This window comes from Psammomys obesus, unplaced genomic scaffold (genome assembly GCF_907164565.1).
Source record: "Psammomys obesus unplaced genomic scaffold, mPsaObe1.curated_primary_1811, whole genome shotgun sequence".
In the NCBI taxonomy this organism is placed as follows: Eukaryota; Metazoa; Chordata; class Mammalia; order Rodentia; family Muridae; genus Psammomys; species Psammomys obesus.
This window is the reverse complement of record NW_026590511.1, coordinates 1,867,563-1,890,572: the sequence shown is the minus strand read 5'-3', so window position 1 is coordinate 1,890,572 and position 23,010 is coordinate 1,867,563. Positions and strand designations below refer to the sequence as shown.

The window sequence follows — 23,010 nt, the reverse complement described above, 5'->3', positions numbered from 1 at the left end:
AGAAAGAAAGAAAGAAAGAAAGAAAGAAAGAAAGAAAGAAAGAAAGAGAAGGAGAGAAAGAAGAGAACGACAAACACAGCAACAGAGGGATGGCCACCATCAGTGACAGGCTTCAGACTTTGCCCACTGTGTTCCATTTCCCAGAATGCTTTTCCCCCAAGCAAAACTCCTGAACATGCTCCAAAACCCCAGTTTCCATCTCCATTTTGTCAGACAGTTTTTGGAGGCCTTGGGTTGCCCTGTAGGCCAGGTCTGGCCGCCTGCCTCAACTCCCCTGTGCTGGGACCAAAGACTTGGGCCACCATGCCCATCCCCAGCCACTCTCCTGGAGTCTGGGCAGCGGCCTGCAGCGCAGAAGCCAGTGTGACAGAGGGTCAAAGAGGAGAGCTGCCTGGGTTGTCACAGCCAAGGGAGAGACAAGGCCTTGCCAGGGCCACCACCGCCTCCCCTCCCCCTCCTGGCACCTGCCGTGGTAGAGAGGTCAGCCCGCCCACCTGTGCTTCCCTGTGAGTTCCGGAGAGACAACCCCCCACTCCCCGCCTGGCCCTCCTGCCGCATGGGTTTCCAGGCTCCCCTAACACGAGGGTGGCAGAGCTTGGGGGGCACAGGGTCAGTGTTGGGGGTCTGACGTGGCAACAGTTTACATTAGTGAGGGTCTGTGGGCCCTGGGCTCAGTCCTCACACAAGTACCGCCTGTGGTCATGGCAGCACTGGGGAGTTCAGGGCCAGCCTCGGCTACTCGCTGACTTCAAAGCTGACCTTGTCTCAAAAGAAGAAGCGGGGGGAGCAGGGAGCCCGGGAAGAAGTCAGCTAGGGCAAACGTCCCGGGGTCGCAGGAGCCCGGAGCCCTAGAGAGGGAGCCTGCAGGGAGCCCTGGGACGCGGAGAGTTGTGGGTGGGGGCCAGCGCGGGAGGAGTGGTGTCGGGCTCCTGGCTGGCCCTGCCTTCTGGAAGGAGTCTGGGAAAGCTGGGCCACAGGAGAGGCGCTGCCAGCCCGCCCAGCCCGCCCTGCCCCCCGCTGGCAGCCTGCGAACCCGAAGCGCGGGCGGGCGCCATGCCAGGGGGGGAGGGGTGCCAGGCCCGCCCAGGCCGGCAGCTGCCAGCCCAGATGGTGCCCATGTGCTCGTCATGGCCGGACTCGCTTCCCGCCAATGGCCACGGGGACAGGATGGCGGCCACAGCAGGACCCAGGGCGGCAGTGTGGGCGCGGGTGCCAGGAGAGGGGCGCTGGGGCGCTGAGATGGCGGGAGGCGGGCTTGGGGCCAGGAAGGATTCACCCCTTCTTCGAGGGGGATTCCAGGCGGGGCTCGACCCCTGGCCACGCCCCCCAGCCCCTCACTGGGGTTCTAGGCGGGGCTCCTCCCTCGACCACGCCCCCAGGCAGCTCCTCACTGGGGATTATGGGAGGGGTCCACTCCGACCACGCCCCTACCCATCTCCTCCCTGGGGTGCTCTAGAAAGAGGGCTCCTCCCTTGACCTCGACCCCATGCCGCTCCTCTGTGGGGGATTGTAGGCAGGGCTCCTCCTTTGACAAGGCCACGACAGCCACCGTGGGCCAGTGTGTCCCTCCCCTAGTGGGTCCCCCACCTCTTGCCATCGGCTGAGCTGTGACACCTCAGCTGAGAGCCTAGGGAACATATTGAAGCTGGGGGGCGGGGAAGTCCATCAAGGCACAACCTGCCGGTCCCCCTGGCACCGAGACGTCAGGCCGGGGCTACGGAGTGAGACTCAGCGCCCCCAAATACCACATTCTATGCATCCTTAAACCTTAAATCCTTAAAGGCCCACAGTCTGCTCTTCATCCCGCCATGGCTTAGCAGGCTCCACGGCCACACATGGCCCTGTGGTGTCTCAGACTGTGGGGGCGGAGTCACCCCGCCCCCGCGTTCTGGGGCTCAGCGGCGGACGGTACCCCCACACCTGTGCCTGCCACAGTTGGTGCCCTGGCCTTTCGCCTGGGACCTGCTGGGGGCAGCTTGGGACATCTGCCCCCAGACAGCTGCCCCGCAGCCATTAACCCTGCGTGGGCCGGAAGTGGCAGGTGGGTGGGACTTCGGAAAGATGATGGACAGGACCCTTGGAGACGTGGGGAGCTGTGACTCGATGGGGACACTGAGGCAATGCCCTTCCCTCCGGCTTTGTTTGGGTTTACGGACAGGGGCTTCTGTAGCCCAGGCTGGCCTCAGAGAGGCTACTAAACTGAGTAGGCCTCAGACTCCTCACTCCCCTGCCTCAGCATGTCACTGCACTAGGTTCTTGAGACAAGGACTCAGCTTGCAGATGTTCCTGTGAATGTCGGGACCTGCACAGGTCAAGTTCTGCCTCTGCTGGCATAAGGTTCTAGAAAGACTGTGGCCTTCTGTGTTCTGAGGACCCCCTCCCCCAAGGCCTGAGGCAGGGAGTTACCTTCCTGTAAAGTGTTTATATCACTGAGACCTGAGGGCTGAGGTTGGGAACCAGGGCCCAGAGAAGCGCAGCATCAACCTGAACCCACACAGCAGAATTCGAACCCACGCTCCAGGACAGGACCAGTTGGGAAACTCCTCACCTCCTGGGGCCTGAAGGATTTTTCCGCTAGGGGAGGGGGTTTCAGATGATTCAAGAAGTTTGGGGCTTGGGGGTCAGAAGTAGGGGTTCCCAGAGGCCAGGGGGACTACGCTTCATGTCTGACTCCAGGTGTCAGTCTGTCCTAACACGCCCCTCCCGGTCCCTCCGCCAGGGTCCCCCCCCCCCCCCCCCCCCCCCCCCCCCCCCCCGCCCGGCCCCCCCCCCCCCCCGCACAGCCCAGAGCTGAATGGGCCCCTTGTTCTCGGCCACACCCTCCCCTGGGGTCACTCTGGGACAGACCCAAGCCGCAGACTGCCTTAAAGAGCCAGCGTCAGGATGGAAGCCCAGAGGCGCAGCGTACCCAGCCCCCACCGCAGACACGGCGGGGCTCCCGGGTGGGGTACAGTGAGGACCCCGACGCCGGAGGCTGTTCGGAGGCCCAGGTTCCGTGCAGTAATAGGACACCTGCTGTTTCCGTCCGTGTTGGCCTGCACTGTGGGGTGGCGGGAAGAGGCTTCCATTCCTTTGCGCCTCAGTTTCCCCTTTTCACAGAGAACCAGACAGAACAATGAAACAGCCCCTCAGTGGAATGCAGAACCCAGGCCTAAAAGGTCACCAGATGTGAGCACAGGGTTGCATTTATCGAGTGCCTACTGCATACCAGGCCCTGCTGGGAGAGGGATGGCGGCGGGCACAGGGCGGTGGCGGACAGTCACCGTGCCCCGAGGGGCCCACCCTGCGAGTCAGCGCTGTGCACCCTCAGCCAGCGCGCTCGCCCTCTCTGGCACCGGCTCCCTTCCTGAGTAATGAGAACATGACCCTTTCCGTGCCGGACTGGAAATGGGTCACTTTTCCCGGCTGCCGCGTGGGCGTGGCAGGGAATTGGGGGGGGTGGGGGCCCCAGGTGGGAGCCGGAGGGGTCGGCGCAGCTGACCCAGGGCTGGGGTGCAGGGGCCTGCAGTGTGGGGACTGGTCCCCGCCGGATGGAGCCGCCCGTTCCCGGCTTCCTTATGTAACTGGGTTATGCAAGGACAACCGCCCAATTACATAAGGCGCCGGCCGGGTGGGGGAGGGGCTTAAAGGAGCCGTGTCCCTGCGCTGTACCCTCCCCCCAGCCCTCCTCCGTGTCCCACTATGCCACCTCCAATGACGAGGACAGGTCTCCCTCCCAGCCTCAGTTTCCCCATCTGTAACAGACGACGGCCTCACCAGGCTGCCTGTGGAAGGGGGGAGCATCATTAGGCACCTACTGTGTGACAGGCCCTGCTGACCTAGAGGGTGGAGCATAGGAAGGAGTGAGAGCAGGGCGGGAGGTGACTGCATGCAAGCACGAGGGCTTGAGTTCAAATCCCAATCTCCCGCCCAAGGCCAGGCGCAGGGGAAGGTGGGTCCCTGGCAAGTAGCCTGGGGGAGCCCTGTGGGTGTCCTCTGACCTTCATGTGAGCCAGGGAGTTTCAGGGTCAACACTGCCCCCATAACCCACCTGTGTCAAGCGGCAGGATGAAGGGGTACAGGAGGGGGAGGGGCTGCAGGACAGTAGCTGGGGGGGCTCCGCGCTCACCGGCGCCCTCTGGTGGCTGTCGTGGAGGATGCCGGGGTGGGGGTCCGGTGAATCCCCGCCGACCCTGCCCTGAGGGAAAGGGGGTTCACACTTGAACCAGGACGCCCCAGGCCGGATTGTTGGGGGGGAGGCTGAGCTCCGTGTTCGGTTCATGCAAAAAGGCCCCTGTGGTAAAGGGTGACAGCGTCTCGGACAGCTGGGGAAACTGAGGCCCGAGGAAAACCAGCAGCCCCGGAGACCTTAACCTGAGGCCGAGCCAAACCCCGGAACTGCACAAGGGCTTTGAGCTGGACCAAAGAGCCCCCATCAGGAGTCCGGGGGGGGTGCTGTGGGGGCGGCTTGGGAACCTCCACGTCATCCATCCAGGCCCCAGAGGTGCCCTCCCTGGCGGACACTGGAGAGCAGGGTGGGCGGGCCGCGTCTGGCTCCACCCCTTTCCCTCCTGTCATTCTCGGTTGGTGGCCCCGACCTCGGGTTTCCTTGTCCTGGGAGCGTTTGTGTGAGGCCTGGAACCGCGTCCAGGCACCACACACCCTCCATGGGCCAGGCAATGGCATTCTTTCTAGTCAAGCATCTGCAGCGCCTGCTGTGTGTGTGCACCTACTGAGCGCCTGCTGTGTGCAGAGGGCGAGGAAGAAGGGCGAAGGCGTGGGAAGCCAGGGCACAGACAGGAAGGGGTCATCCTGAGCCTGTAGCCAGTTCGGGGACCGCAGAGCTGGCGAGGAGCCACACAGCACACAGGCTGCTGACCTGTGACCCCTGCGTGCCTTGGGGACATGACAGGGGAGGTGAGGCGGAAGGGACCCCTGGGGCCCCCCCCCCCCCCGCAGTGGCTTTGGGTGTCCCAGGGCCTTGCCCTGGCCCTTTCCCCCTCGGCCACAGATGGATCCCTGGGACCGGCCGGGAAGGGGGGGGGGGGCCGGGGAAGCCAGGAATCCGCTGAGTGTAAACACGGGTTATTTTCGGCTCCTCCCGGCTGGCGGGTGACACATTTGACTTTGGAAAGGACCAGGGTCCGTCTGGTATTTTTAACCTCGAGTCTCACAGCCACTGGGTGACAGGGCTGCGGTGTCACTGCCAGGCTGTGGGTGAGGCCCAGGACAGCCCACCACAGCCACCTGGTCCCATTCCCTGACACGGCCACCTGGTTCTGTCCCCAGCCGTGTCCACCTGGTCCCATTCCCCACGTGGCCAACCCGCTCCATGGCCAACCTGGCCCGGTGCCCCAGCTCGGCGCCTACTGTTTATCCCCAGAGGCTGCTAGATAGGCCAGTGTGGCCTGTGCCACGGTCCCTTTCCTGGTCACCCCCACTTGGGGAGGCGCTGGCACTGCGTCCCACCAGCTGGCCTTCCCCAGCCACAAAATGGCCGCCCAGCCACGGAAGCATCTGGAACCCCGAGGAAATGGCCGCCCAGTCGGTGATGTCACCGGCCATGTGGCCTGTCCACCAGCCCTGCGCCTCCCTGGGCCCCTCTGGCCACGTGCACCGGGGTGACCAGGCCCGAGTGTCCCCTCGGGGTCCTTGGGCTCGGCCACCAGCCAGGGCTCTGGCCATGGAGTACCCAGTGGGGATGGGCCAGGTTGGCAGTGGCCGGGAGGACTCGTGGGAGGACTTGGCCTGGAGGAGCGGTTGGCGCCGGCCCAGGCCGGCTGGAGCTGGAAAGCACGGGCCAGACAGGGAGGTCAGCCCCGCCTCGCCCGCGGCCTCCCCATCCCCAGGGCTCCCCGCGTGTCTGCTGTGTCCATCTGGCCGTCCCAGCTTTTATTTCTGCCACAGAGGATGGCGGGAGTTTCAAGCGCTGTCTGTCAAGTGCTTTTCCTGAAGTCACAAAGTTGCGGTTGCTTTTGTGGGTGGGTGGAGGGTGGCAGCCTGTGGCGTTGTCAGGGAAGTCCACCTTCAGCCTAGCCCTGTGACTCCTGCAGATCGGCTGGGATGAAAGCCACGGTTCGGCTGCGAACCTCGTGGTTGACCGGCATCTGGTTCTGGGCGCCTCCAACGAGGCCCGTGTGTATACAGCAGACATACTTCAGAGGTGTGCTGATGAACGGACTCCCGAGGCCAGACTCACAGAGAAACCAACCCAGGGCGGGGCGGAGAATCCGGACGGAGCGTGTTGGAACCGAACCGGATGTGCGTGGGAGGATGAGGGGGATTTCCAAGCTTCCGGAGCCTGCGCCACATCACGCTGGGAACAAGGGAGCACCGTGCGCAGGGCAGGCCGGGGCAGACGGAGCCCGAGCTGGAACCAGCCCCTCTGCACGGGAGGAGGCCTGCGGGAGGAGGCCGGAGGATTCCCGCTGAGGCCTCTGCAGGCCTCTGGGGCTCCAGGCTGCCATCCTGCTCCCGGCCCCGTCCTGTCTTACTGGTGTGCAATGGAGTGCACCTTTGATCCCCATTTTTAGCTTTTAGGGGCCAGCGCAGGCAGGAGTGGGGTGCGTGCATGGGTCACACGGCCATCCCTCACGTACCTGCTGTGGCCGTGGCCATCAGCGTAACATGATGGTCCCAGAGACTTTGAGACATGAAGCAGTGAAAGATGAGCTCCCGCTGCGGAGTCCCCAAATGGCCCTCTATCGTCACCGCCGCCCACTCCGGTCCCCTCGTCTTCCCAGGTCTCCTGTGTCCTCCCCACGGTTCCCAGCCAGTGTTAACGCGCTTTTGGGAAGCAGGTGGAGTCATCCACTGGGGAGGGAGATGGTGGCGGCCGAGCTCTGTGTGAACAAACTGGGATTTCAGAGGCGACCTCGTGGGCTGTGCATGAGTAACGTGGACCTGGGGAGGTGAGGGGCCACAGCTGACCCGGCAAACCGCACCTCACAGGACTGTCCCCACCTCATCCTCCAGTGAGGGGCTGGGGGCGTGGCCAGGGGTGGCATATTTTCCCAGCATCCGTGGCTCTCACCTGCAATATTCAAGAATTTCCACGAATGGACCTGTCACTGCTTGACCCCTGATCTCTAGGCCACACTTGCTGCAGTGACCATGGGCTTCAGGGTCAGTGGGGCGTTAGGCAGCATCCCCTCTATCAGGCTGAATGCAGGAGCCCAGGAGCTAAGACCTTCCCAGAAGCCTCAAGCCGGGTGGTCCTGCTAATGCCCTCTGCCCTGCATGGGGAAACTGAGGCCCAGGAGCAGACGGCACCCCTTCCCCACTCCTGATCTCAGCGTCTGCCAGGGAGAAATTTTTTTATTTTAAAAAAGGCTCCTGTAATCCCAGCACTCTGGGAGACAGAGGCAGGTAGGTCTTTGAGCTCAAGGCCAGCCAGGTCTACAAAGTGAGTTCTAGGACAGCCAGGGCTACACAGAGAAACCCTGTGTAGGAAGACAGAGAGAATGAAAGTGCAGGGGCGGAGCCAGGGCGACATGTGACACCAGGGCCCTGAGGCCTGTCTCAGGAAGGCCCAGCAGCACCCGTCACCTCAGCACTTGCTGGTGGAAGCAGGAGTTTAAGGTCTTCCTGGCCAGCCTTGGCTAAGTGCGGCCCTTCCTGGCAGGAGACACACAGAGGTGGGGGGCAGTGAGGAAAGAGGACCAGAGGTCTCCAGGATCTCCCTTCCCCCCCCCCTCTCTCTCTCTCTCTCTCAGATTTATTTATTATTTATACAACATTCTGCCTGCACACCAGATCTCACTATAGATAGTTGTGAGCCACCATGTGTTTGCTGGGACTTGAACTCAGGACGTTTGGAAGAACAGCGAGTGTTCTTAACCTCTGAGCCATCTCTCCAGCCCGGATCTCTCTTCTGTCCTCGGTTTCCCCGTCTGTACACGGTTAGACAGCATCATTCTTTCACAGCTGACTCCAGAGAGGTCAAGTCACTTGCCCAAACCACAGAAGTGGCAGAGCTAGGCTCTGAACCCGAGTCCATCACCGAGGTCCCAGAGGTGTCACGAACCGTCCCCACCTCTCTTCACAGATGCAGAGCAGAGTAGCAGCCCCCGGACGGGAGTGGGCTCTGACCAGGAGGACAGTAAACCCATCACGCTGGGTGAGTCTGAAGAACTGACACAGGAGGCTTATGGCTTCTGTAATATCTAAGCCGTGAGGTCTGGGGACGTGGCCAAGGGTGGATCCCCTGCCCCCGTCTGGAATATGCCAGTGCGGGTCTGGGGGCGTGGTCACAGTGGAGCCCCGCCTAGAGTTCGCCAGTGAGGGGCTGGAGGCGTGGGTCATAGCTGAAGCCCCGCCTAGGGTGGCTCAGTGAGGGGCTGGGGGCGTGGTCAGGGTGGAGCCCCGCCTAGAGTCTCCACAGTGAGGGGGCTGGGGGCGTGGCCAAGGGTGGATTTCCCCCCTCCCGCACTCCGTCTGGACTATCCCAGTGAGGGTCTGGGGGCGTGGTCAGGGTGGAGCCCCCCATAGAATTCCCCAGTGAGGAGCTAGAGGCGTGGGTCCTAGCTGAAGCCCAGCCTAGGGTGGCCCAATGAAGGGCTGGGGGCGTGGTCACGGTGGAGCCCCGCCTAGAGTCCCGAAGTGAGGGGCTGGGGGCGTGGTTAGGTTGAAGCCCCACCTAGAGGGGCTGGGGGCGTGGTCAGGTGTGGAGCCTCTGCCTAGAATATCCCAGTGAGGGGAATGGTGCTGTTTCCCTTGGTTCCTTCGCACACATCGCCCTAGTAATTGGGCAGCGGTTTGTTTACCTCAAGGGCATTTGTTGCCCTCACAGGTTGTGCCAGGGAGGGCGGGAAGTGACAGAGAAGCGGCTTCCTGGGCGGGGAGGGAGAGCCACAGGCCTGAACTACGAAGCCCAGCTGTGCCACGAGGCTCATGACCCGGTCGGTGACCCCAGGTCCTCCCGGCCTCTTCCTGCCTCCTCCCTCCCAGCCAGATGGCGAAGGAAGGTGGGGCCCCAAGGGAGGATCGCAGCCCTTAGGATTGCCCTGCCTCCGGATATGGGCCTGGTGGGCGCTGTACAAACAGGAAATCCCCCTTTCGGGGGGAGCAGGGGCTCCAGCCACCATCTGGGTCAGCAGGAAACTAGGGGGCCACTCAGCAGGGCCAGCCTCGAGCCACGCAGGCCTTGGCAGTGTGCGTGGGCTGTACTGCCCCCTGGGGGCCGGTCCCATTGATGCTCTGCCCTAGTGCTGCATGCTGTTAGCTCGGCCCTCAGGGCATGTGTTCGCGCCCCTGGGTCTTTGTACTGTCCAGATACTTGCAATGAAGCCTGCCACGTAGTTCCAGAGTCTTACGTCAAAGCACGTCTCCACTGGCGAAGGAGCCCACAAACCTGTCTTCGTGGCTGTGTGGTACTCCACTGTGCTCGCCCCCACCATGTCCCACCTGGCAAAGCGGTTCCCGCCAGCGTGGGAACCTGAGCTCCAGTCCGGAGCATCCATGTGACAGATAGGCGAGCGTCCGAGTCACATGGCCCTCCCTTGTGGGGCGTCACGGGGCTGGACCCTCTGATCTCTGACCCTGCGCTCCTTCCAGACACCACCGACTTCCAGGAGAGCTTTGTCACGTCGGGCGTGTTCAGCGTCACGGAGCTGATCCAGGTGTCCCGGAGTGAGTGTCTCTCCCCTCAGCGCCCCCCTCCAGGGTAGGGGTGGTCCCGTGGGACACACCCCCTCACCTGGTCCATCATCCCCTCCAGCACCCGTGGTAAGCGGAACCGGACCCAACTTCTCCCTGGGCGAGCTGCAAGGCCACCTGGCCTACGACCTGAACCCGGCCAGCGCAGGCATGAGAAGGACGCTACCCAGCACCTCCTCCAGCGGGTAGGCGCCAGGTGACCCTGATGGGTCTCCGTGCCCTCCCCTGCCATCCCCTCCCCTTCTCACATTAGCCAAGGCGCTGTTCTCTCTTCAGCACCTGTTTTTACTTTACAAGCAGACTGATAATTCCTATTGACCCTTCAAGACCCTAGTCCCAGTGCCCTTAGGCCAGGTAGGCCAACCTCAAGTCAACAAATTCCTCTGGAGATCTGTGGACAGGGAGCTGATCACGTGGTGTTGCCATGTTCCTGCATGACACCTCAGGAAGACACTGGGGTGCCCTCGCCTCTGCCCCTGGTGTCTCAGGGAAAGTGTGGTTGCCTGGCTGCAGTTCCCACTATGTCTCATAACTGTCCCTACAAACCGAAAGTGCCACCCCGACTCCATAGTAACCATACTGTAATCCCACTCCACCCCCTCCGTTTAGGAGCAAGCGGCATAAGTCGGGCTCGATGGAGGACGACGTGGACACGAGCCCTGGCGGCGACTACTACACCTCGCCCAGCTCGCCCACAAGTAGCAGCCGCAACTGGACAGAGGACATGGAAGGAGGTAGGGCCTGGCGGGCAGGGAGCCGAGGCACAAAGAGAACTACAAATCCCGGCAGGCTCTACGTGGGCACCCGGGCAGAGCCAGGCTAATGTTGCAGGGCCTCCTGGGAGTTGTAGTCCCCCATTTGCTACCTTACCTTAGACTGGATATCCCGGCTGGAGCTGTTCAGGTGCTATAAACTGGCCCGAGTCGCAGGATCTCCTGGGAGTCTATGCAAGCATCATGCAGTCAAGTCCGGAAATAAGGAGTTCCCACAGCTCTTTAGTTCTTAGATCCACCTTGGAGTGCTCAGCATCAGGAGCCGGACCTGTGCAGCTCCTGAGGCCCACAGAGGTCACATATAACACATCTGATATGAAAGATTTATTGGATCGAGGTGGAGAGAGAGAAGGAGGGAAAGAGAGAGAGGGAGGGGTGGCAGGAGGCAAACTGAGGCAGGTAGAGTGAATGAGAGAGAGAGAGGAGACAGGGGCCCTTTTATGCCAAGCCCCTGGCGACAGCGACCAATGATGACATCACAGGTGGCTAAGCAACCTAAGAGTGGGCTAGCACTTCAAGACTTGTGAACCAACAGCCATGCCATCCACTGAAGCCCCCGTTTCCTCACTTGCAGTGCCGAGATGGCCATTTTTGTAGAATCATTGCGGGTGAAACAGGGTTGCGTTGCAGGCAAACCCCAGCTCCGCCCCTGCCGGTCCCACTTAGCGACCCCAGCGGCGTCCCAGAGTTCTCCACAGGCCATGTTGTAGCTGGCAGGCAGGGGAAACTGAGGCCTGGCTGGGCATGGGGGGTGTGGTGAGGGCTCCAGGGACCTGGCCTGGCACTGGCAGTTAATGCTGCCGAGGCTAGGGACAGACAGGCGGCGCTGATCAGCTTAGTGGCCTTAATGAGCCAGTAATTGGGGACCAGTCTAGACAGGAAGGGGGCTGAGCTGATGCTGCCCCGGAGGATGCTGGGTAAGATGTATGACTGGAGGGGTCAGGAGGGAAAGCACAGCTGAGGCCTCCGGGGGGAGGAGAGGCTCAGCTACTCCCATGCCGAGAGCCTGTGGGGCCCCTGCGGTCACACTGGGTGCTGCTTCCTTATGCCTGCCAGTCCTCGTCCTGGGTCACCTCCAAGGGAGACAGGTGTCCACCGCTGTCTGTCCTTCCCATCGCCCCCCCCCAAGCCGTGACATGGGATTGCTGATCTGAGTGTGGGATCAGCAGATGTAGAAGGTACCCCAGCGTTTGGACAGCCAAGGCAAGAGGATTGCCAAGAGTTAGGAGTCTGAGCCAGTGGGGCAGGGCACAAGCACTTGTCCCCTGTGGTCAGCCCCAGGACTAGGATCCCTAGGGGACAAGAGGTCTCTGAGAATAGAGGGGACCCTGCCCTCATGACACATTTCAGGGCCTCACTCCTGCCGATGGCTACCTACCTCTCCGCCATGCTCTCTCCTGAGCCACTGGAGGAGTTTCTGAATGCCCCTCACCTGCCACATTTCCACTTACCCTGTGTGTGTGTGTGTGTGGGGGGTGACATCACTCGATGCCCCTCCCCCACAGGCATCTCGTCCCCCGTGAAGAAGACAGAGATGGACAAATCCCCATTCAACAGCCCGTCCCCCCAGGATTCCCCCCGGCTCTCCAGCTTCACGCAGCACCACAGGCCCGTCATCGCGGTGCACAGCGGTGAGTGTCACAGTGGTGAGGCTGAGGCGTGACTGCCACCGGAGGGCTGCCAGGTTCAGCTTCCTGACCTGCTCCTACTGCTGTCGTCAGGAAAAAAAATCCTATGGTGTGATGGGCCTGTCCTTCAGTGAGGCAAACTGTAGGGAGCCTTTTCTCTCGGTATACCGGGACCTGGCTGGGCCGCAGGAGCTGCCCGGTGCCCTTCAGGTGCTCATTGTATTTAGGGTTTTTGTTTTGTTCTGTTTTGGAGACAGGGTTTCTCTGTGTAGCCTCAGCTGTCCCGGACTCGCTTTGTAGACCAGGCTGGCCTCGAACTCACCCTGACCACCGTCTGCCTACCTCTGCCTCCCCGAGTGCTGGGATCAGAGGCGTGCGCCATCACACCTGGCCTCATACGTATAAAGTTTTATTGATACCAAGCCCCGAGCCCCCAAGTCATGTAAATCATGAGGTGGGACTCCAGAGACAGGAAGGGGATTGCTGGAGGCCTGGAAGGGTGTCACCATGGTCCCAGCATGATGGTGTGCCACTGAGGCAGATTGTAAAAGTAGACGTTTAGTTTTAGCCCGGAGCACCTCACTGTGTAGGCAGTTCTGCCTCCTGAGTGCTGGGGACCTCTCTGCCTGCTGCACTCAGGCCCTTCCGTTTCCTTTTTTGTGTCTTTCTTCACGTTTTCACTACCTGGCTCTTTGTGGGAAGAGCCTTTGAGGTACAGGGCTGCACTCACTCGCCGTCTGCTCTATTAGGGACCACCCTTTAGACACTGAGGCAGGAGGATTGCCTGAAGTTTGACCCAGACTCAACATCATGAGAGTTTGGGGACGGCAGCTGCACACCCCAGTCCCTCTGATGCGCACGTGTGTGTGTCCACAGGGATCACGCGGAGTCCTCACCCATCCTCTGCCCTGCACTTCCCCGCCACATCCATCCTGCCGCAGACAGCCTCCACCTACTTCCCACACACGGCCATCCGGTACCCGCCACATCTCAACCCCCAGGACCCGCTCAAGGATCTGGTGTCCCTGGCCTGTGACCCGGCCACCCAGCAGCCTGGACCGGTGAGTGAGGCCTTGAGGGCCTGTGCAAAGGCAGGGTGACGGGGCCTGGGGAGACATGCGCCGACCAGACCCCCAAAAGGTGCCAGTGTTTATTTGTGCCAAACACAAAACGTGTCTGAGATTCGGAGCATTTGGGAAGCGGAGGCAGGAGGCGTGCTGTATGCGGAGACCCGCAATCGAGAGACGAAAAAGCAAGTGGGACTCAGGGTGCTGGGGTTTCGCTCTTTGGGAGAATTTGGGGGAGAGGTGTTTGGTGTGAGGTGTCGCCACCGGGAATGGACTCGGAGCCCAGGTGGCTTGAGGTGACAACCTGAGATTTCAACTCTAACCAGGTCCCCCGTAGGCCCCCTTCCCGAGGCCAGACCCATGTCCTGGCGTGTCCCAAAACACAACTGACCGTGAGGTCTGCAGCTCCCAAGACCCTGAAATTCCCAACAGCTGAACGCCAGCAGCTCCACCCAGCAGTGGTTTTGCCTTCCACCTGCCTGACCTCAGGCAGTCGCCTCTCCCTCTCTGTGCCTCCGTCTTTCTACCAGTTGCTTAGTCAGTCTAGAGTTCCCCAGCGAGGGGCTGGGGGCGCGGTCAGGCGGAGGTTCTGGCTGGCACACAGCAGGCGCTTTGTAGATGCAGTCTCCGCTACTGGGGCAAGAGGCCCCTTGCTGTTCTCCCCTCCCCAGTGTTGAGGTGTTTCGCCCCCAGACAAGATGCCATGGCTGAGCCCAAGATAGGTAGAGAATGGGACATACAGGCACAGGGTTGTCGCCTCAGGGGACGGAGGCAGGAGTCTGGCTGCAGGTCCAAGTGCAGTCTGGGCTACAGAGAGAGACAGAGCCTCAGAAAAGAGTTCCCAAAGCCAGCAGGATGATAAATAGATCTGTGCAGACGCTGCCCTGCCCCGAAGTCTCCATGAGAGGGATCAATAAATAAAACATCCTTAATAATTGATGGCAGCCTGCGCTGCGCGGGACGCTGCCAGCCCGGCCGTGGCTGGAACGTCCTGAATTATTCACAACCGGCCTTTGGTTATTAATATTTTATTTGATGTCTCAGCCCAAGGCCGATGCCCCACCTACCTTACCACCTAAGAACCCCAGCTGGGATCCCCAGGTCCCCCAGGACGCAGGCTCTCGGGGTAGCCAGATTCACCTCCGGGGGGGGTGGGGACAGTGAGGGCTGCAGCCAAGTGGCCACTGCGGCCGGGTGCGAAGGGAAGGCTGTGTGACTCCCGGGCAGCAGACACCCTCTCTGGGCCCGTGCCCTGGTGCTAACGGGCTCTGGTCTCTCTCCTCCCCACAGCCTGCTCTCCGCCCGGCACGTCCCCTGCAAACAGTCCCTCTGTGGGATTAGGACGGAGGGAGCCTCTTGCAGGACAGGTAGGGGCCGAGAGGCCGGCTGGGGGGCGGGGGGTGGGGCAGGGGGCCGGCCCGGGGGGTCAGGGACAGCAGGCCTGCTGGCCACAGCCTGGGCAGAGACCCGAGGGAAGCCAGCCTCTCGCTCCCGACCCGGGCCTTGAGCCCACCCTGGGGGTGTGAGGTCCTCCTCCGCCCTGTCCCTGCCCTCCATTCGCCTGGCTCTCACCTGTTAGAGAGCCCACGGCCGGGTTTGTCTAGTTGGGGATGTGGGGCTCAGAGAGCAGAGGCAGCCAGCCCAGGGTCACACAGTGCCAGGGACTCCCCCGCTCCGCACCCCACCGCCCCTCCCCAGAGAGCAGGCCGAAGAGAGGGAAGGCTAGGGTGCGAGGCTCAGAGAGGGCAGACAAGCTGCCTGTGGTTGCACGGCGGTGGTCACCTCTGTCCTCTGTTGCGAGGTGGCTGCCTTGAGACCCTCCACAGTGGTCCAGGTTCCTGTTGGTGGCCAGGGAGCCCTGACCGGGACAGAGAGACCAGGCCCCCAGCCGTCACCCCGTAGTAGACTGTCCAGCCTCCTCAGAAAGCTGGAAATGGGCCTCGGCTCCCCTCCTCCCTCTCCAGCCCTCAGCCCCCCAACCTTGTTCCCTCCCATGGAGTCAGAATACACTCTTGACAAACTGAGGCAGGTGGTGGTGACTCCCTCCCCCTCCTCCTCTGGGTCAGGGTTTCTGTGACCATTGCTGGCTGAAGATGAGCACAGCGACCCAGTGACCAGGCCTGGCACTTGGGGACACAGGGCAAGCCAGAGATGCAGGCCTCACCCCAGGGTGTGCTGGGAAGCCTCAGAAGGCTCAGGGGGAGGGAGAGTGGATGGGGCTTCCTGAACCGAGGGCGGGCTGTGGGGAAGATGAGATGTGCACCCCCCCCAGCAGGGAAATCAGGAGGCTGTGGCTTGGGTCCCCCCTCCTCCAGGCCCCTGTCTCAGCTCTGGGCCTCAGCTAGTTCTGCCCAGTCAGCACTTCCTGGCTGTCTACATTGTTATTCCTGGCTCGCCTTCCCACAGCCCCACTCCCTCCCTGCCCCCATCTGCACACCGACCACGACCCCCCCCCCCCCAGGCCCCTCATACCCTAGCACACAAATAACTCAGGTGCCGAGGCTCCCGCTGCCTCCTGCTGCCTCGGCCTCCTCCTCTGCCAGCTCCAAGCAGACTGGGGGTCCCCAGGGAGGCGGAGGCGGAGGTGGAGGCTCCTGTCCAGGGCAGGGCAGGACAGGGTCACACCCCAGCCTGTCTGGTTGCCAGCGGAAACCAGACATGAGGTAAGGGACACAGGAGCTTGAACTTGGCTGAGGCTGGGGCAAGGGAGGCGCTGCCCCTCAGGGCCACCCTGCCCCTCAGGGCCACCCTGCCCCCGGCCTGTGCTGCCAGGCACCAGGCTGTCCTGGACTCCCAAGATAGTGCTCCACTGATACCCCACGGGCCCTGGAAGGCACAGAGAGGGAATCTGGAACCTAATGTTCCAAGCTGGCTCTCCTCCGCCCTCAGAGCCCAGCCAGGAGCTTCTTGGCCCTCTGATAGGGCAGGGGTATGAAAAGACACAGCCAGCATGGTGGCGCAGGCGTCATCCGGACACTAGGGTGACTAGGGTGGGAGAATCAAAAGTTGAAAGCTGTCCTGACCACACAGTAGGTTCTTGGCCGGCCTGCTGTAATAGTGAGCCAGGGTCACATGCTGCGTGCTCGGGCCCAGGACTGGGGCTCCAGTCAGCAAGGCAGAGGGTCCTCAGCGGCATCCACACTCAGTACATTCACGCCCAGCCCTGCCCTCACGGGGCGTGTCCTTACGCCGAGTCCCCGGACCCCTGGTCACCCGCTCTGTACTCACAGGAGTCCTGCCCTCACGGGGCGTGTCCTTACGCCAAGTCCCCGGGCCCGTGGTCACCCGCCCTGTACTCACACGAGTCCTGCCTTCAGAGGGCTCCTGCATGATGTAATCTGGTTTGTACTCAACCCAAGTGTCCGACGTCACATCTCTGTGCTCTGTGGTCACACGGGACTTCCTTACACCGAGTCCCTGACGTCACTGGGAACTAATTTACACCCGGTTCCGGACATCACACGGAGCATGCGCACAGGAGTCCTGACTCCGGACGTCATGTAGGATGAAGAGTCACGCAGGATGAAGTGTCTCTCTGAAAGCGTGTGATCTCCGTTTTGCCCAGCAGAGGCCATAGGCCAGGGTCACACCTGACACAATGGTCTGGGACACAGGGGTCCATGTGCTGTGGGGGCTGGGAAGGGCAGCGCTCCTGACACCCCATTTCTCTCTCTCTCCCCCCATCTCCGCGGACCACGCAGTCCTGGTACCTGGGGTAGCCACAGTCGCCTCCCACGCCTCCTTCATCGTCGCTGGTGGAGTCCCAGGGGTGACAGCCCTAGCCTGCATTTTTGGTGGAAAATTAGAAGGAGTGAAAAGCCCCCTGCCGACTCCCAGCGCGACGGAAAAGACAGACACACAGGAGGAGAAAAGGACAAAAGACAAACAGGAAAAGAGAAAAAAAACCTTCCCAACTAAGACGACAACAGCTGGGCGCTGCGGGTCTCTGTGGCACCTGCTGCTGATGGACGGCTGCCTGCAGCTCTTCTGCGCCCTGAGGACCCGCCATCACCCACAGCCCAGGCTAGCCCAGCCTGGCAGCCGCACCCAGCACCAACGGATGGACGGAACGGAAGGCGTGGGCCGCCCAGCCAGGCCGCCTCTCCCCAGACCCCTGCTGCCAGCCACCAGCGCCAGCTTCGGGGGCCTCCGCCGGCTGTCCCCATCCCCACCGACTGTGTTTGCCAAAGACAGGAGACCGGAGGCGGTGCTGGCGAGGACTTCGCGCGCGGTGGGCGGAGGAGGCGCGCGGGAGCCGCCCAGCGCTGGCCCTGCTGGGGACACACGCGCCCACACAGGTACTTTGGGATCCCTGGGAGGGTCCCGCGTCCAGCCTCCACCTCGGCCCTCCGGCCCCCCTCTCCTTGCGGACCTCTTTGGAAGGACACGTCTCTCTATGCAATCTGACCCCACCCCCACCCCGGCATGAGAGGCCACGCAGCTCCCGACCCTCCCGGCCTCCGCTCGCACACGGAAAGTCATCAGCACCTTGACAGAGGTGGAGGAGCCGGGGAACCCCACGCCGAGGCCCCTGGAGGCGGGAGGTGCCGGATCTAAGTGCCTAACCCCTCCGCCCGCCCGCCGCCACCCTCACCCCCGCGGACCCGCCCCTCATCGCCGCGCGCCCGCCCTCTAGGTAGAGAGACGGGACCCAGGGGGAGAGCTGGGTGTCCCGAAAGCAGGCTGGGCCGTGCGCTGTCCCCCTACACTTCTGCCAGTGCCTTACTTCCTGGAGACCCGCCCTGGGGCGCCCCACTGCAGGGGGATACCCCCTTTGCACTTTGACCCCCCTGACGATGTGGGGCCCGGCACAGGGACCAAGAAGGCTGGTGGAAGTGCACTCGGACCTCAGGTGGGATGGCTCTGGGAGTGATGGGGTGGCAGGGTGGCTAGGTCCCCGTCTGCTATGCGCACTTCACCGACCTAAAGAGAACACTAAGATGGGGTGCAGGGGCCGTGCCCAGCCCCGGCTCCGCGGCCCCCATCCTCACCCACCCAGGGCCCTGTCTAGAGTGGGTTGACCCGGAAGGGGACATTGGGTGGGTTAGGGCCACCGAACCTACCAAGGCCCCTCCTCCTCGCCCACCCATCTTGGCCCCGTCATGCCGGGCACTGCTGTGTCCCCTCCCCGTGGAGGCCGCAAGCCATTCCCCCTGCAGCCTGGGGCTAGGCCCCGCCCACCTGCTGTTCCCCAGCCTCTGAGGCCTGGAACCCCACCATCTGTCCCTGTCCGTCCGTCCGTCCTCAGGGACCCACCAGCTGGGGGACCATGGGGACATCGCGGAGGCCACTGTCCAGGTATGGGGCTGGGCTCAGGCCAGTGGGTGCGGACCTGGCCGGTCCCCTCTGACCCCCCAAGCCAGCCAGCCGGGTCCCCCAGGGGTCAGGACAACCAACCACTTACCTAACTGCATGGTGCTTAAGGCCCTGCACCCGAGAGCCCCCGTACCCCACCCCCCCGGGCTGCTGTGTGCATGACAGGTCCACCCCACCCCACCTGCCCGCTCCCCCTACCGCCTCTACTAAAAAAAAGAAAAAAAAAGGATACACAAAAAAAAAAATATATATATATATATCCTTACCAAAAAAAAAAAAAAAAAATCCATTCTTTCCGAATTTGCACGAACTTTCTACCACGACATGTGCCTTGCTCTCCGAGGACAAGTATTAACTTCTAAATCCCCGCGCACACAGACGCATGCCCTGCACGCATAGTTACAAACAGACAAGCAATTACATGAAATAAAAAATAAAATCCAAGAAGGTGGTATTTCTATTTGTAAAAAGAAAAGAAAAAAAATTTAAAAGATTTTTTTATAAAAGAAAAAAAAAAAAAGGCTGGGCGTGGTGGCGCGCGCCTGTGATCCCAGCCCTTGGGAGGCTGAGGCAGGAGGATTGCTGTTAGTTCCAGGTCCAGCCTGGCCTTACAGAGCGAGACGCTGCTTCAAGAAATGAAAAAGAAAAAAAAAAAAAAAGATAAAAAACAAAACCAAACCCAGAACATACAAAGGAAAACACTATTAAGGAAGTCAAAGTACTGGTCATGGCTTGTGACCCCGCACCCCTCAGCCCTGCCCCCCACCCCCGAGTCGGGGGATGGGACTTGCCTGGTGCTCATTGCCTGCCACGCAGCCCCTAGAGTCCCCAGCCCCGGCCCCCCAGGGAGGGGCTCTCAGGCTTCCCAGCCCCAGGGCCGGCCTGGGGGGCCATCTCTCCCCAAGTCCTCTCCTCCGTCTTCCAGCCAACCCACGAAGCTGAATATATGCAATATCCGTCCGTCTGTCTGTCTGGGTCGAGCTCAGCTGTGGGGAGGCCTGGCCAGGGCTGGGGACACAGCCGGCCGGTGTCAACGTCCGTGATTTCAATTTTTCTTTTCGGTTTTGTTGTTTGTGGTTGCCTTTGGGTTTTTGTTGTTTTGTTTCTTTCTGTCTTCTGTTAACTCTGCTCTTAAACTTCACCAAAGCTAAAGACAATAGCCAGGGGGGCAGACAGAAGTCCCAAGACAGGGCTCCAAGCCATCCATCCCCTGCGTCTTCCTGCCCCAGCCCTCCCCCGACACACACACTCAGCCCTCCGAGTGCTGGGCGCTGCCAGAGGCCTAGTGGGGGGGGCGTCCTCCACCCCCCCGGAAGTGGGAGTCAGTGGGATGGCAGTAGATGAGGAGGCACCATCAGCACGGGGTGGGGTGGGCACAGTGGACAGGGCATGCCTGGCGGCAGGTTGAGAACAGCCAATCAGATCCCCTTCCCCACCCCGATTTCTCAGAAATTCTCCATCTCCCACCCGGGGACCCCACGCTGGCCCGGTCCAGTGATGGATGACCCGAAGCTGGAGAGGGCCGTTGGGATTTCAGGGTTAAGTTCTTTTCTGTATATGAAACTAACATTTTTTCAAACCCATCTCCACTTCAGGCCTCCATCCCTTACCCATCCGTGACAGGCATCACACCCTGGCGAAGCCCCCCACGGCCTTGCCGCTCAGGGTCTAGCCTGTGACCCTGTTTTCCAGGTGGAGACTAGATAATATCTGGGGCCCTGAGCTTGATAACCAGGAACTCCCAGGGTGGTGGGAATGACGCCAGGAGGTTGGGGTTCTCACCGCTCCCCAGCAGAGACAGGGCCTGGGTCCCCAGAGGGGAGAACTGGCCAGTCAAGCTCACCACCATCCAAAGACAAGACGCCTGAGGCCTCAGCAGTATGTCCTGGCCTTGGGGGCGGTGTGGCCGGGGCTGTGCCCATATGTACATATACTCTTATTTAGTTTGGAGTTAATCCCCGCAGTGCTGAACACAGTAGCTTTCTCCCTCTAGCCGGATCCTCCCTGGGTGGTCCTTTCTCTCCTGGGGTGCTGGGTTCGAGGCCCAGCCACTTACTCTCTACCGAGTGTTTTGATATCTTAGAGACAAGTTCTCCCCAGGTAGCCCAGGCCAGCAATCCTCCCTCCCTCAGTTGCTCTGACGACAGGCGTGTGCCACCACTCCTGACTTCCCCATCCCTGCCCTTATGAACTTGTCCAGCGTCAGACCCCACTTGGCAATGGCTGTCCTCTCCCCTCCATTCATTCGTCCAGCGCACTCAGCTTGGGCTGAGGAGGGAGGAAGCCCCACAGCGATTGATCCCCTGGGTCCTGTAGCCGGGGTACCAAACAGTCATTTCCCGATCAGTGCCTCACTCATCTGATGGTGCGGTTTTGGGGTCCTCCCCTGCCCCCTCAGTCCCCACACCTGCTCCCCTCGGAAGTGAGACAGGAACCAGCAGGTGCGCTGGGCAGGAGGAAGGGATGCACCCCCAAACCACCACCCCTCCCCCGGCACCCTGCCTCACTACCCCAGCTTGGAGGACCCAGCTGGATACGCTCAAAACCTCATATCCCAGCCAGGCAGCCATATCCCCTCAAACCGAAGCCCTGTAAGTCTGAGGGTCCCAGAGTGAGCACCCAGAGTTCCCTGCCGTGCCGGGACAAGCATTGGGTGTGAGGGACTGGACAGGGTGCTCGAGGGTTGCAGGGGGTGGGTGGACGTTTCTCTTCATCAATCCTCACTCTCTTCTCTGGCCTTCCTTGTTTTCTGGGTGTAAGGCTGGCCGTTTCATTTTCCTGCCAAGATCTTTTGGATTTTTATTTTGAGATTTCTGTTTCCATTCAGCCATTTTGTATTTTACTCTTGGGTTAATGCACCTCTGACCTTCGGCTTTTCATAGCTGCGCTTGCGCAGTCTGAGGCACCCTCTGCCCCGCCCCCCCAAGCAGTAGGATCTGGCTGGGGAGTGGAGGACACCCCAGGCCCCCCGCTTCGTCACCGCCCGCGCCCACAGCATACTCCACTCATAACCTCATATATTACAAATTCATTTTGGTTTCTGGTTTTTTGTTTTGTTTTGTGGACGCGCCTCAGCACCACTGACTGCCTGCTGTTCCGTTTCTCCCTATGCAAAAAAAAATAAAAAATAAAAAAAAAACGTGAAGGGGGGGTCCATAAAAGATTCAATAAAAGACAAAAAAAATAAATAAAAGGAAGAAAAAATGTATAAAAATTAAACAAGCTTAAGCTGCAGCTCTTCTTGGGTCTTTCTTTCTGTGTGTCCATGATTGGCTTGGGTTGGACCGGGGAGGGTGACGCTGTGCCCAGCCCTGGGGCCTTTGCCCTCGGACCTGGGCACTGGGCCACTAGGAGCCCTCCGAACCTCTGCTGCTGGCGGGCTATGGAGGCTCAGGGGCCAGCAATTCCAGCCTTGGGCCTCGCCCTGGAGCCATAGGCTTGGCATGATGGCTGGAGCCTGTCTGGAGGCTGGTGGGTCAGGAGTTCAAGGTCATCTTCGGCTCACGGGTGGACATGAATGAAAGCAAGTCTTAAATAGGAACCCAGCCCCCTAGAAGGAACCCTGTGGCCTTCAGGTTCGACTAGCTCTGCAGGAGAGGCTGGAAGAACAACGTCCCAGGACCCTGACTCCTCCTCACTGCTGAGACAGGGACCTCGGCGAGGCTGGCCGGCCTTCCCAGGACCACACAGCTTTGCACAGTCCGAACGCGCTTGTCTTTGGCACGTGAGTCTACAGCCACGGCCTACATGAGAACCAACCCAGACGTTTGTGTCACAGCTAGGCCCAGGCCCAGGCCCAGGCCCAGCTGCCTCTCGTGACCACGGACCCCTGCCCTGGCTCTGGCCTAAGCCCACACAAAAGGACTGACAAAAAGCTTTAGGAGCCTTTATTAATTGAATGTCCTGGAGGGTTCCTCCGCCCCCTGGTGGCCGTTGCTGGAACTGCCCACCGAAAACAACCTCCCCCGGAGGGCTCAGGAATGGGAGACCTTTGGACAAGGTCCTCAGAAAGAACCAGGTGACTATGGGGACAGCCTCAGGACAGAGAAGAGAGACCCTGACTGAGAAAGTGTGGGCCACGGATACAAATTCAAACACAGGGTGCAAGGCCTCCTAGGAGGTACTGGGGTGAGGGCCACAGGGGACAGTCACGTGATGCTGGGAGCGTGCCTGGAGGGGGCAGGGTGGAGTCAAGAGAGGATGGAGAGGGAAAGAGGGTATTGGGTGGGTATAGGCACCAGGTCGATGGTGGGTGTCTGCAGTGGGTGCCAGGCAGAGCTGTCCTCCTGGTTTTCAGATCCAGGCCACAACAGGCCTGCTTCCAGCGGCGGCTGTGGCTTGAGGGGCGTGGACAGAGCATCCCCAGGCTGCTGGGGGCTTCACAAGGCCGTTTTCTTTCCTTGCTCATCATCTGAGGACTCCTTCTCCTCTAGTTCCAGGCCAGCATTGCTCTGTCCTTCCTTCCTCTCCGCCTTCTGCTTCTTCTGCTTCTTCTTGTCCTCTTTACTGTAGAGTTCAGGTGTCACAGTGAGAGATGGCCACTGCACTAGGAGCCACCTTGTCAAGCCCTGTGAGGACAGGCTAAGGGGG

General features: G+C 61.0%; 2 protein-coding genes across 3 annotated transcripts in view; one reads left to right on the top strand and one right to left on the bottom strand.

The window, feature by feature from the left end:
• The window catches only part of Nfic (nuclear factor I C), a 29,976-nt gene extending 8,322 nt beyond the window's left edge, over positions 1–21,654 (top strand). The window contains exons 3-10 of one of the 2 annotated variants that reach the window (XM_055607765.1): positions 8,027–8,098; positions 9,535–9,609; positions 9,698–9,821; positions 10,246–10,370; positions 11,915–12,040; positions 12,914–13,098; positions 14,395–14,471; positions 16,806–21,654. In XM_055607765.1, coding sequence (XP_055463740.1) covers positions 8,027–8,098; positions 9,535–9,609; positions 9,698–9,821; positions 10,246–10,370; positions 11,915–12,040; positions 12,914–13,098; positions 14,395–14,445 — 758 coding nt within the window. In that variant the 3' untranslated portion in view covers positions 14,446–14,471; positions 16,806–21,654. The remainder of the gene's footprint in view (positions 1–8,026; positions 8,099–9,534; positions 9,610–9,697; positions 9,822–10,245; positions 10,371–11,914; positions 12,041–12,913; positions 13,099–14,394; positions 14,472–16,805) is intronic. The other variant, XM_055607766.1, reaches the window with a different exon arrangement.
• Positions 21,655–22,292: 638 nt separating this feature from the next.
• Smim24 (small integral membrane protein 24) overlaps positions 22,293–23,010 on the bottom strand; it is a 3,069-nt gene continuing 2,351 nt past the window's right edge. Inside the window, exon 4 of the mRNA XM_055607580.1 lies at positions 22,293–22,926. Within this exon, the coding sequence (XP_055463555.1) occupies positions 22,800–22,926 (127 nt within the window). The 3' untranslated portion in view covers positions 22,293–22,799. The remainder of the gene's footprint in view (positions 22,927–23,010) is intronic.